Source organism: Salmo salar, chromosome 26, assembly GCF_965601325.2.
Source record: "Salmo salar chromosome 26, fSalSal1, whole genome shotgun sequence".
Classification (NCBI taxonomy): Eukaryota; Metazoa; Chordata; class Actinopteri; order Salmoniformes; family Salmonidae; genus Salmo; species Salmo salar.
Window position 1 is genome coordinate 16,429,894 of NC_138316.1, and position 13,412 is coordinate 16,443,305.

General features: G+C 42.5%; 1 protein-coding gene across 1 annotated transcript in view; it reads left to right on the forward strand.

Annotated features, from left to right (window-relative positions):
• Positions 1-12,935, forward strand: part of LOC106587242 (CTD small phosphatase-like protein 2-B) — a 29,886-nt gene extending 16,951 nt beyond the window's left edge. The window contains exons 3-13 of the mRNA XM_014175444.3: positions 1,460-1,598; positions 1,764-1,928; positions 2,195-2,428; positions 2,549-2,642; positions 8,117-8,228; positions 8,667-8,753; positions 8,960-9,022; positions 9,133-9,212; positions 9,491-9,617; positions 9,766-9,861; positions 10,107-12,935. Of these exons, the coding sequence (XP_014030919.1) occupies positions 1,460-1,598; positions 1,764-1,928; positions 2,195-2,428; positions 2,549-2,642; positions 8,117-8,228; positions 8,667-8,753; positions 8,960-9,022; positions 9,133-9,212; positions 9,491-9,617; positions 9,766-9,861; positions 10,107-10,172 (1,263 nt within the window). The 3' untranslated portion in view covers positions 10,173-12,935. The remainder of the gene's footprint in view (positions 1-1,459; positions 1,599-1,763; positions 1,929-2,194; positions 2,429-2,548; positions 2,643-8,116; positions 8,229-8,666; positions 8,754-8,959; positions 9,023-9,132; positions 9,213-9,490; positions 9,618-9,765; positions 9,862-10,106) is intronic.
• The last annotated feature ends 477 nt before the right edge of the window (positions 12,936-13,412 follow it).

A 13,412-nucleotide genomic window follows, 5' to 3' on the forward strand; every position in this document is an offset into this window, starting at 1 on the left:
AAAATTATACAATGATGGAAAGACCTGTGTGTTGTCCTTGTTAATGCAGACAGAGAAGAGCTCCAACTTCTTAATCATAGCCTCAATTTTGTCCAGCACATTGAATATAGTTGCGGAGAGTCCCTGTAATCCCTGATACAGATTATTTAGATGAGAAAAACATCACCCAAATGTATAGCCCCCTGTTTGAAAATGTGAATCGCATTGCACCCATTTTGGGATACCTGTAATAGGCCTGTCTTTGGTCTATGTTGTAGTCGCGTAATAATCATGTGAGCTCTGTTTCAACTTGTCCTATAATTTTGTTATACAGCGTTGGGATGGTGACTTGAGCGACAGAGTCTTGTATCCTGTCCAGCTTGTTTCTCCTCTAAGCTTTGCTGACTGTAAATGTGAAACATGTCTTTGGCTGGGTGATAGCCTCTGGGTGACGTCTGTGGGATGTTTTTTTTCGTAGGGCGTTACACTAGTCAATTCCTGTTTAACGTAGGTGTCTAGCTGAGGGGGCTTTGCAGCTGTTGGGTGCTTTTATTTTTTTACATCCATTTTTATTCAAAAGCACATAAAGAACATGTACCATACATACACAATTTCTTTGTTGTCTTTACTAAGGAGCGTAATTACTGTCAGGTGCATTTTTTTTCACCATGCAATCGTCGTGAAGTAGGGGATGGTTCTTCAAATGACTGAATGCTTTTGTTGTGTTGCCTCTTGTTGTCGCCACAACTCTGAGGCAGTTTTTGCACAACACATTTGGTTGACATTGGTTTGCCTGTAGCCGGAATATTGCCATACCACTGAAGATGCGCCCTTTGGCACCAAATCGTCGTTCTTGTTATCACGAGCAGCACTCATGTTTCCGACACACTCTGAGGTAAAGCCCTTTCTCTCCTCACCAGCATCTAACTGCGTGCTCTGTGGGACACTTGTGATTAGCCAGCATGTGCATGCCATGCAGAGAGTGCGAGCCGGCTTGTGATTGGTCAGCATCCTCTGTGCATGTAGAGAGTGAGTGAATGAATGGAATCTAGGGCATCTTATCGGAGAAGGTACCGTAGTCTAGTTTGTTGTTTTAACGGAGGGTCAAAGAAAGAGAATCTCAGCCCTTTGCGATATGGATATTGCACATCAATATTGCAATTTCTATCTGAATTTGATTAATTGTGCTGCCCAAGTAGGTAGGTAGCTAGGGTTGGCTGAAACAATATTTCAGGAGAGAAATAATCCCCCTGGAAAGGCATGTGTTGTTTGTCTTGGAACATTGTCACTGGCGTACTACAAGTCCTTTGTCCATCCAACCAGATATGAGTCAGAATTCCTTGGGCCCTCTGCTAGTTGGTTTATTCAAAATTAAATGTTGGGAATACTGTAAGATATTTTGAACGACTGTTGGGGGTTTATTCTACAATGAAATGCTCCTCCCATCAGTTCTGATATGAGAGTTGTGTTTCTACCTCAGGTAGAGCAGGAGAACCCAGCGAAGAAGACACGGCTCACCTGCGACATCGACGACAACCTGATCTCTTCCACACCACAAGGTGGCGATGCCCCCAGGAGGACAATCTCCAGGGTCAGCAGGAGAAACTCTGTCAACGGGGGTGAGTTTGGAAAGGGAGTGTAGGATTAATTGAAAGATGGGAACAAAACCTTATCCTTTTCAGTAATCATACCTTGTACACCAACAGGCCCTTTACAGGAGTTTGCATGTCTTGATAAAGCAACGTATCATGTTGTCCTTACCTGCTCCTCACCCTAAACCACAGAAGCAACAAACCATGACACGAACCATGACACGAGTAGTAAGCCAGTGAAGCCCAATGGGAAGCTGGAGGAGGCGGCAGAGACTTTGACTAGTCCGCCTAGAACCACGCTCCTGGGAACCATCTTCTCTCCAGTCTTCAACTTCTTCTCACCAGCAAATAAAAATGGTAATACCCCAAAATTATGCTAGGTCGAAGAGTGCCAAGTACTCTGCAAAAACTTGACTTAAAATATGTTAGATTGCCCTAAATTGTTCCATCTTTGTCTCTACTCCCTGCACTGGTAAATGGCCTACTATATTACCTCGGTCTTCATTCACCTTGTATGATGCTCATTTGTTATGTTGTGTTTTTTATATTGTGGTCAAATCTAACTTCCTTGCAGAACTACGGTAATAAGTAGTATAACTATAGTAATCTAATGTGATTTTCAGCCACGTCAGGTTCGGACTCCCCAGACCAGGCGTTGGAGGCTGAGGAGATCGTCAAGCAGCTGGACATGGAGACTGTGGAGGAGACCCCCACCTGTACTGCCACCTCCACAGAGGAAGTGTGTACGACTATGCCCCTTTACCCCAGCGACATGCTGCCACCATTGCGGGCTCCACATCCTCCAGAAGTGTCTGTCGAGGAAGAGGAGGTCGTCACAGACATGCCGCCTCTCACAGGTAGCTGGAGATAAAGAAATGTCTTCTTGGTATAGAGTCCATGTTATTATGGACCAGGATCATTCTCACTTCACTCTCTCCTGCCCATTTCTCTTGGTCTCCTACTTCCTATCATCTCAGCCCCAGGCGCCCCTCCAGAAGGAGGCTATGTGGAGGCACAGACCACAGCCCCTGCAGAAGGGACATACGAGGAGGACTGGGAGATCTTTGACCCGTAAGTACAAATCTGCTCCCTCTAAGCAAAATATTCCAGCCTTAGTTAAGGCCAGAATATGAATGTTTAGAATACATTTTTATCTTGTGAATACAAAACAGAAAAATATACTAAACAAAAATATAAACTCTACATGCAACAATTTCAAAGAGTTACAGTTCAAATAAGGAAATCAGTCAATTGAAATCAATTCATTAGGCCGTAATCTATGGATATCACATGACTGGGAATACAGACATGCAACTGTTGGTCACAGATTCCCCCCCCCAAAAAAGTATGGGTGTTGATCACTATTTGACTCATGCAGCGCAACACATCTACCTTGTATAGAGTTGATCAGGCTGTTTGTGGCCTGTGGAATGTTGTCCCACTCCTCTTCAATGATTGTGCGAAGTTACTGGATATTGGCGGGAACTGGAACACGCTGTCATGCATGTCAATCCAGAGCACCCTAAACATGCTCAATGGGTGAGGAAGCAGGCCATGGAAGAACTGGGTCTTAGCTTCCAAGAGCTGTGTACACATCCTTGCGACATGGGGTCGTGAATTATGCTAAAACATGAGGTAATGGAAGCGGATGAATGGCACGACAACGGGCCTCAGGATCTTGTCACGGCATCTACAGTGCATTCGGAGAGTATTCCGACCCCTTCACCTTTTCCACATTTTGTTACTTTACAGCCTGATTGTTAAACAAAACATTTTCCTCATCAATCTACACTAGAGGTCGACCAATTATCGGAATGGCCGATTTTAATTAGGGCCGATTTCAAGTTTTCAAAACAATCGGTGTTTTTGGACACCAATTTGCCGAATGTTTTATGTATTTATTAATAAAAATTAAAAAAAAGCTTTATTTAACTAAGCAAGTCAGTTAAGAACACATTCTTATTTTCAATGACGGCCTAGGAACGGTGGGTTAACTGCCTTGTTCAGGGGCAGAACGACAGATTTTTACCTTGTCAGCTCGGGGATTCGTCTTTGCAACCTTCCGGTTACTAGTCCAACGCTCTAGCCACCTGCCTTACATTGCACTCCATGAGGAGCCTGTGTGGCAGGCTGACTACCTGTTACGCGAGGGCAGCAAGAAGCCAAGGTAAGTTGCTAGCTAGCATTAAACTTATCTTTATAAAAAACAATCAATCTTAACATAATCACTAGTTAACTACACATGGTTGACGATATTACTAGTTTATCTAGCGTGTCCTGCGTTGCATATAATCGATGCGGTGCCTGTTAATTTCTCATTGAATCACAGCCTACTTCGACAAACGGGTAATGATTTAACAAGCGAAAAAAGCATTGTCGTTGCACCAATGTACCTAACCATAAACATCAATGCCTTTCTTTAAAATCAATACACAAGTATATATTTTTATACCTGCATATTTAGTTAATATTGCCTGCTAACATGAATTTATTATAACTAGGGAAATTGTCACTTCTCCTGCGTTCCGTGCAAGCAGTCAGGGTATATGCAGCAGTTTGGGCCGCCTGGCTCATTGCGAAGTGTGTGAAGTCCATTTATTCCTAACAAAGGCCGTAATTAATTTGCCAGAATTGTACATAATTATGACATAACATTGAAGGTTGTACAATGTAACAGCAATATTTAGACTTAAGGATGCCATCTGTTAGATAAAATACGGAACGGTTCCGTATTTTACTGAAAGAATAAACGTTTTGTTTTCGAAATGATGGTTTCCGGATTGGACCATATTAATGACCAAAGGCTCGTATTTCTGTTTGTTATTATGTTATAATTAAGTCTATGATTTGATAGAGCAGTCTGACTGAGCGATGGTAGGCAGCAGCAAGCAGGCTCGTAAGTGTTCATTCAAACAGCACTTTCGTGCGTTTGCCAGCAGCCCGTTTAGGACTTCAAGCCTGTCAACTCCCAAGATTAGGCTGGTTTAACCGATGTGAAATGGCTAGCTAGTTAGCCGGGTGCGCGCTAATAGCATTTGAAACGTCACTCGCTCTGAGACTTGGAGTAGTTTTTCCCCTTGCTCTACATGGGTAACGCTGCTTCGAGGGTGGCTGTTGTCGATGTGTTCCTGGTTTGAGCCCAGGTAGGAGCGAGGAGAGGGACAGAAGCTATACTGTTACACTGGCAATACTAAAGTGCCTCTAAGAACATCCAATAGTCAAAGGTATATGGAATACAAATCGTATAGAGAGAAATAGTCCTATAATAACTACAACCTAAAACTTCTTACCTGGGAATATTGAAGACTCACGTTAAAAGGAACCACCAGCTTTCATATTTACATTTAAGTCATTTAGCAGACGCTCTTATCCAGAGCGACTTACAAAATGGTGCATTCACCTTATGATATCCAGTGGAACAACCACTTTACAATAGCGCATCTAAATATTTTAAGGGGGGGGGGGGGGGGGGGGGGTTAGAAGGATTACTTTATCCTATCCTAGGTATTCCTTAAAGAGGTGGGGTTTCAGGTGTCTCCGGAAGGTGGTGATTGACTCCGCTGTCCTGGCGTCGTGAGGGAGCTTGTTCCACCATTGGGGTGCCAGAGCAGCGAACAGTTTTGACTGGGCTGAGCGGGAACTGTGCTTCCTCAGAGGTAGGGGGGCCAGCAGGCCAGTGGTGGATGACGCAGTGCCCTTGTTTGGGTGTAGGGCCTGATCAGAGCCTGAAGGTATGGAGGTGCCGTTCCCTTCACAGCTCCGTAGGCAATCACCATGGTCTTGTAGCGGATGCGAGCTTCAACTGGAAGCCAGTGGAGAGAGCGGAAGAGCGGGGTCATATGTTCTCATATTCTGAGCAAGGAACTTAAACGTTAGCTTTTTTACGTGGCACATATTGCACTTTTACTTTCCTCTCCAACACTTTGTTTTTGCATTATTTAAACCAAATTGAACATGTTTCATTATTTGAGGCTAAATTGATTTTATTGATGTATTAAGTTAAAATAAATGTTCATTCAGTATTGTTGTAATTGTCATTATTATAAAAAAAAATTTAAATGGCAGATTTTAATCGCTATCGGCTTTTTTGGTCCTCCAATAATCGGTATCGGCGTTGAAAAATCATTATCGGTCGGGCTCTAATCTACACACTACCCCATCAATGACAAAGCAAATACAGGTGTTTAGATATTTTAGCAAATTTATAAAAAATTAAAAACCTACCTTATTTACATAAGTATTCAGACCATTTGCTATGAGACTGAAATTGAGCTCCGGTGCATCCTGTTTCCATTGAACACCCTTGATGTTTCTACAACTTGATTGGAGTCCACCTGACTGCATGAGCAAAAGCCATGACGTCAAAGGAATTGTCCGTAGCGCTCCGGGACAGTATTGTGTTGGGGCACAGATCTGGGGCAAGGTAGCAAAAAATGTCTACAGCATTAAAGTTCCCCAAGAACACAGTGGCCTCCATCATTCTTAAATGGAAGAAGTTTGGAACCACCAAGACTCTTCCTAGAGCTGTCCGCCTGGCCAAATTGAGCAATTGGGGGAGAATAGCCTCAGGGAGGTGGCCAAGAACCGATGATCACTCTGACAGAGCTCCAGAGTTCCTCTGTGGCGATGGTTGTCCTTCTGGAAGGTTCCTCATCTCTGCAGCACTCCACCAATCAGGCCTTCATGGTAGAGTGACCAGACTGAAGCCACTCTTCAGTAAAAAGGCACATGACAGCCCGCTTGGAGTTTGCCAAAAGGCACCTAAAGGATTCTGACCATTCGAAACAAGATTCTCTGGTCTGATGAAACCAGGATTGAACTCTTTGGCCAAGCGCCACGTCTGGAGGAAACCTGGCACCATCCGTACGTTGTAGCATGGTGGTGGCAACATCATTCTGTGGTCATGCTTTTCAGCGGCAGGGACTGGGAGACTAGGCAGGATAGATGAACGGAGCACAGTACAGAGATCCTTGATGACCACCTGCTCCAGAGCACTCAGGACTGCAGACTGGGGCGAAGGTTCACCTACCAACAGGACAACGACCCTAAGCACACATTCAAGACAGCGCAGAGTGGCTTCAGGATGAGTCTCTGAATGTTCTTGAGTGGCCCAGCCAGAGCCCAGACTTGAACCCGATAGAACATCTTTGGAGAGACCTGAAAATGGCTGTGCAGCGACGCGCCCCATCCAACCTGACAGTGCTCGAGAGGATCTGTAGAGAAGAATGGGAGAAACTCCCCAAATACAGGTGTGCCAAGCTTGTCGCATCATACCCAAGAAGACCCAAGGCTCTAATCGCTGCCAAAGGTGTTTCAACAAAGGACTGAGTAAAGGGTCTGAATACTTATGTAAATGTGGTACTGTAATCTATTTTAGAATAAGGCTGTAATGTAATGTAATAATGTGGAAAAAGTCGAGGGGTCTGAATACTTTCCAAATGCAGGCTGTATCACATCCGGCCGTGATTGGGAGTCCCATAGGGAGGCGCACAATTTAGCTCAGTGTCGTCCGGGGTTGCTGTCATTGTAAATAAGAATTTGTTATTAACTGACTTGCCTAGTTAATAAAGGTTAGAATTTTTTTAATAAAGTGCATTCAAATTGCCGTTGATAAAATGCAGGTGTGTGTGTGTTGTCCTTAGTAAACAATGTTGATATCAGCAAACTGCTTGGCCACACAACGCCATACACGTGGTCTGCTGTTGAGGCCGGTTATACGTACTGCCAAATTCTCTAAAACGATGTTGGAGGCAGTTTATGGTAGAGAAACTAACATGAAATTATCTGGCAATAGCTCTACTGGACATTCCTGCAGTCAGCATGCCAACTTTTTCCCCTTTTTTTTCCCTCCCCAATTTCGTGGTATCCAATTGGTAGTTAGTCTTGTCTCTTCGCTGCAACTCCTGTACGGACTCGGGAGAGGCGAAGGTCGAGAGCCGTGCGTCCTCCGAAACCCAGCCAAGCTGCACTGCTTCTTGACATGCAGGCTTCCCGCTTAACCCGGAAGCCAGCCGCACCAATGTGTCGGAGGAAACATCCGGGCGACCGTGTCAGCATGCGTTGCGCCCGGCCCGCCACATGAGTCGCTAGAGCATGCTGGGACAAGAGCATCCCTGCAGGCCAAACCCTTCCCTAACCCGGACGATGCTGGGCCAATTGGGTCTCCCGGTTGCGGCCAGCTGAGACTGGTCTCGAACCAGAATCTCTAGACCACTGCGCCACTTGAACGGCATATTTTATTGTCCCCAGCACAAGGTGCATCAGTAATGATCATGCTGCTTAAAATTGGTGGATGGATTATCTTGACAAAAGAAGAAATGCTCACTAACAAGGATGTAAACAAATTTGTGCACGACTTGACTATTAAGCTTTTTGTGCTCATGGAACATTTCTGCGATCTTTTATTTCAGCTCATGAAACATGGGAGCAACACTTTACATGTTGCGTTTTATATTTTTTTCAGTGTAGTTCCATGTTCTTTTCCCCTCATGGTTTCATTCATTCCTGTATTTTAACTTTGAATGGTTTGATTTGATTTTGTCCAGGTATTTCTTCATCAAGCATGTACCCCCACTGACAGAGGAACAGCTGACCAGGAAGCCTGCTCTCCCACTAAAGACCCGCAGTACACCAGAGTTTTCCCTGGTCCTCGACCTGGTGAGCGATAACATGGTGCACTTCAATCCGACATCTGCATAGGCCGTGCAGTTTTTACAGTGATACGGCCTCTGCAGATGTCAGGGCATTCATATTTCTTGCACTTCCCGGAGCAGCTCAGAGCTGTTGAGTATTGCTGTTGTGAAGGAAGTGAGTTTGTTTATACAGGACGGACCACCCCCCCACCTGCTGTCAACCAATCATGTCAATGTGAAGCTATACGGAGCCCTCCGTGTTACAACATTTGGGAGGCTCAATTTGGCCTCTGCATGCCTCCAGAGGCTCTGCAATTGTCACACCCTCCGTATGGAGCCTATGACCACGTTTTCGGATCAAGCATAAATAGGCTTTTACTGTAAATGGTACATCCACTTAAAGGGCATTGTTTTGGTGGTTTGCAACTTACTAACTATTAACTATTTTTGTGATTCCTACCAGGATGAGACATTGGTGCACTGTAGCTTGAATGAGCTGGACGATGCAGCACTTACCTTCCCGGTCCTGTTTCAAGATGTAATTTACCAGGTATACAGAAGTCCTTGATCTGACATTGAGGTGTTTCTATTTTAAATGGGATATAATTAAGCATTTTACTTTTCCACCAGAGGGTGCTAAAGCTGTGCTTTTGTAGACCGCCACAGGTGAAAGTGGGCAACACAGAATCAGTTTCTAGGAGAAACAGAGGCCTCTGAATACTTTGTACAAATAACTGATACTTTACTTTTCTGCAGGTGTATGTGCGTTTAAGGCCGTTCTTCAGAGAGTTCCTGGAGCGCATGTCTCAAATCTATGAGGTAAACTGGGCTGCCTTTTTATCCTAACAGTTTATGGAAAGACTACGGTTACTTGCATTAAGCTACTCTATAGTGAGAAACGTATTCAGTTGTCATCTTTTCCTCGTTAGATCATTCTCTTCACTGCCTCAAAGAAGGTTTATGCAGACAAGTTGCTCAACATCTTGGATCCCAAGAAACAGTTGGTTAGGTAAGTTAAATGTTTCTTTCTACCCCTTAGATGCATTGGAAGTATCAGCTGTGTTTTTGTAATAGAATACCAAGCCTTAGCTTTGACATGCATTTATAGTGCTCTCTGTTTTGATGAGGTTGCTGTGTATGTTGATTGTGGTTTTGGGGCTGGGCAATGGGGCACATGCTGCCTCCATGTGCTGTTCAGTTGTCAACATTGTGGTTTGACTGAATTATTCATAAACAGACCTGTAGACTTAACAATTGATTGATTTTCCTCCTCTCCACTTACCCTAGACACAGGTTATTTCGTGAGCATTGTGTCTGTGTACAAGGGAACTACATCAAGGACCTGAACATCCTTGGAAGAGACCTGTCCAAGACCGTCATCATTGACAATTCACCTCAAGCCTTTGCATATCAGGTGAGCCTTTCAGCCCCAAGTGACGTCTGTAACCCAACCTGGCACAGCGTAATTAAGCCTACTGTTCAAATTTTAAATGATATTCACAGATTTGATATATGCTATTGTTGTACAATCCAATAGAGTATACCTTCCTGTATCCCTACAGCTTTCCAATGGGATTCCCATTGAGAGCTGGTTCATGGACAAAAATGACAACGAACTCCTGAAGCTTGTCCCGTTCTTGGAGAAGCTTGTTGAGCTGGTACATACAAGCTACATTTTACATGTTTTACTCATGATTGGATCGTAATATTTTGTTTATTTCTAAGCCATACATGCTTGAGCTGTCATTGACATGTGCTTTGCAATGCCCCCAACATTCATTTTTAGTAGCCTGCTACCAATGTCTTTTACCAAGTGAAATGGTCAGCCACTGACGGAGAAATCATCGGTTTAGGTTCATATCACTGTGGTATTAATATAGTCTGTCTGTCTCCTGTGCTCCAGAATGAGGATGTGAGGCCACATGTTCGAGAACGATTTCGTCTGCACGAGCTTCTTCCCCCAGACTGATCCCTGGAATAGACGGACAGAAGAAATAACGAGTGATTAAATAAACCAACACAGACATGTAAAAAGCCCTTTTTTGGATTCTAACATTGCCATTACTGTTGACGGTTTCACTTTTTCTCTCTGTTTTTACCCCACATAGTTTTTTTGCATCGATACCAACAAAGTGCAAAGTCTCCAATTTTTTTGAAGCAACATCTGGTTAAAAAATAATTTATAAAGCCACATGTTTAGATCACATTACTGTGGGCAAGATCAAGAAGGCTCCTCCTTTTGACTGGCTTTTTTTCAGGAGCAGTTTCTTTCTCCTTGCTTCCTATCGGAGGGGCCGAGGTGCTGTCTGTCTGGACTGAATGTGTTAGCTGACACAGAAGAGGATTATACTTGCTCCCTTTGGTGCTTTCATGGGACTGTTGACAGTGACACTCATTGGCTTTAGACCAATTTTAACAGGAATGGCCAGTAAAGTGTGTATGGGTACATAGCCCATCTTTTCTTTCCATCTTGGGATTTTATAAACGTTTTACCTGTAGCCTATAGGATCTCATTATGCATTCCTCTAGCTGAATTTATTTTTTGTTGTTGTAGACACTCATTGTAACCGCAATGTGTTCTTTTACCCCATTTCACAATGTTGTATTGTTTACTTTTTTTCTGGCTATGTTTTATGTAGGTGTTCTCCAAGGCTGTTGATTGGAAAATAATATTGATGATGATATGGTAGGATATCCCCATGCTATGTCAAATCAAATTGAACGAATTCAGAACTTCCTGTATAATGTGTACTTCTGTTTAAACAATAGTTGGCTTTGTTTGAATTAATAGGACACTTTGCCAAAAATCTATCAATTAGTATAACTTTCAAGAAATTTGCACCAATGGACAGTTCATTGTTTGTGACTAAATGAAGTGTTACTGACATTTATTTTATAGTAACATTTTTATTTGTCATTCATATATTTCAATGTATTTTTCCTCAACCAAGGTTTTATTTTTATGGATATGACTAGCATTAGTTATAATTCAATGTAGGTTGGCTCTGTCAGCATCTCACAACTGTCTGTTACTGGGGGCATATGGATGGATGGCTGGGTCCTGAAACAGCCCAATGTGTAGCACCACCAGCATATAAACAGCAAGCCTCATCACTGTGGTATAAACCCAACCTGCCTCTAGTAGTTTTTTGGTTTTAGGAATTGGTTTTATTATATGGCTTTAAAGCCTTTCTTTTAAATGCAGTAGAAAGAAGCATCGTTATTGGAGGACCTTTTGTTATGAATGTCTGACTGTCTCTGCCCAGGAGAGTTGTAGAAAAATATACCATGATGCATTGTCAGATATTGTACCTAATACTTATGTTATTTCATGTGGACTAACCAGATCCCAGATCATAGACACTTTATTGATGACAGATAGCGTAAGAAAAAATTACACCCAAAATGGTTACCCTTCCATGTCCATTTGGACCTTTTGTTGATATTATGGACTTTTACATTAGCTGGTCATGTATATGGTGCCATACAAATCTCCTTCCTAACATGATCAAACGTCGCCACCCATGTCATTGCTTTTTTATAATTTTTATTATCTCGTTGGAAGTGTTTATAAGTCGGAGACAATCAAGCCTCTAAGATCAAAACACTCAAATCGGAAAGGAAATTCTGGTCAGGTTGTTAGTTGCGCAGTGGTTTCTGTTTCCTTTTTTTCTTTTCTTTTTTTTTCTTCTCTAAATTGAATTGTGTCCTGCGAACAAAGTTGTTAGGCGACTCCAACTGCTCTATCCCAGCCAATCATGCATGTCGTCTTGCCAAACATCTGAAAGACTGAGGGTAAAAACTCTGTAGAATACCAGTCCTTTTAGCCTGCTCTCTCATTGCCTTTCTGGAAATCATCGCCCTATAAAACTGAACTGACCTAGTGTAACTCGTCTATTACAGGGCACATTGTTTTTTTGGCGACGTTTAATTTTTCCGGACTATGAATGTAATTATTTTCCCACGCTTGATCCCAAAATGTGGGGGGAAAATGAACAAATCAAAAGTCCATGATCCAAAGGATCTATCAACTTAGATTTTCTCTGCTTTGAAGGGTGCACAATGAGTAACATTTTTTTCTTCTCACCGTTATAAAAACAAATATATAAATAATGAACACCCTATTCTATAGCATTTTCAAATATGCAACCCTATCCATACCCACTTTAGCGGTTGGTTGAGAGTTGGCCCTAGGAGGATGAACCTGCTCCTTAAAGGGGGGCCTGGCACTTTTCTATCAAGGGAGAGCTTACTTTGTAATTGTTAAAGGATGGGCTATTTGACATGTACATCCAGTTTTTTTTATGTGAATTATACCTGTTTTATTGTACAATACATGCAGCTTTGCATTAAAAGAAAATCCTTAAAGGAAAATCTTATTTTTTATTTCAAAAGGCATGTCATCTACTTTTTAAATGTATTCATTAAGATTTAACTTTACATCAGATGGAGTGTTTTTCTTACAAAGATCTGTATGTTTAGTTAGGACAGTGTCACTGAACTGTTAGAAATCTAGCATGTATGTAGAGAATCTTGTTTTGTGGGAAAGTCCTGAATTAAATTTTGATCTTGGCACTTTTTCTGCAGAAAAGAGCAACTGTGTTAATCAACTTTTTCACTATACATTAAGGTGTATTTAAAATGTATTTTTAAATGCTTAAAATGATGTCTTTGTTAGCCATGTTGTAAAATGTACATACCAAATTGCATTGAACAAAGTTTTAAAGTTAAACCATCCAGCATGCTGTTTTTCTTTCCTATTAAACATGGTAGTTTATTTTCACGTGATGCGCCCCCACCCCCCGGGTGCACGTTTTGCCCTAGCACTACACAGCTGATTTAAAATCATCAAAGCTTGATGAGTTAGTTCTTTAAATTAGCTGTGTAGTGCTAGGGCAAAACCAAAATGTGCACCCAGGGGGGGCCCCAGGACTGAGTTTGGGGAAACCCTGTTCTAGATATGGGGTATTCAACTCTTAACCTGCACGCTCCAGCCCTCATAGGGTTTCTGTTCTACCTGATAATTAGTTGCACCCATCTGGTGTCCCTGGTCTAAATCAGTCCCTGATTTTTGGGGGGGGGGGGGGGGGGGGGGTTGGTTGTTGTTGAGTTAAAGGGCTCTAGATTCTCCAAATAAATTTTACTGAGAAAGGAAGATTTTTTTTTTTTTTCCTGGGGGTGGTTTCCAGTTAAAACACTGAGAAACTGA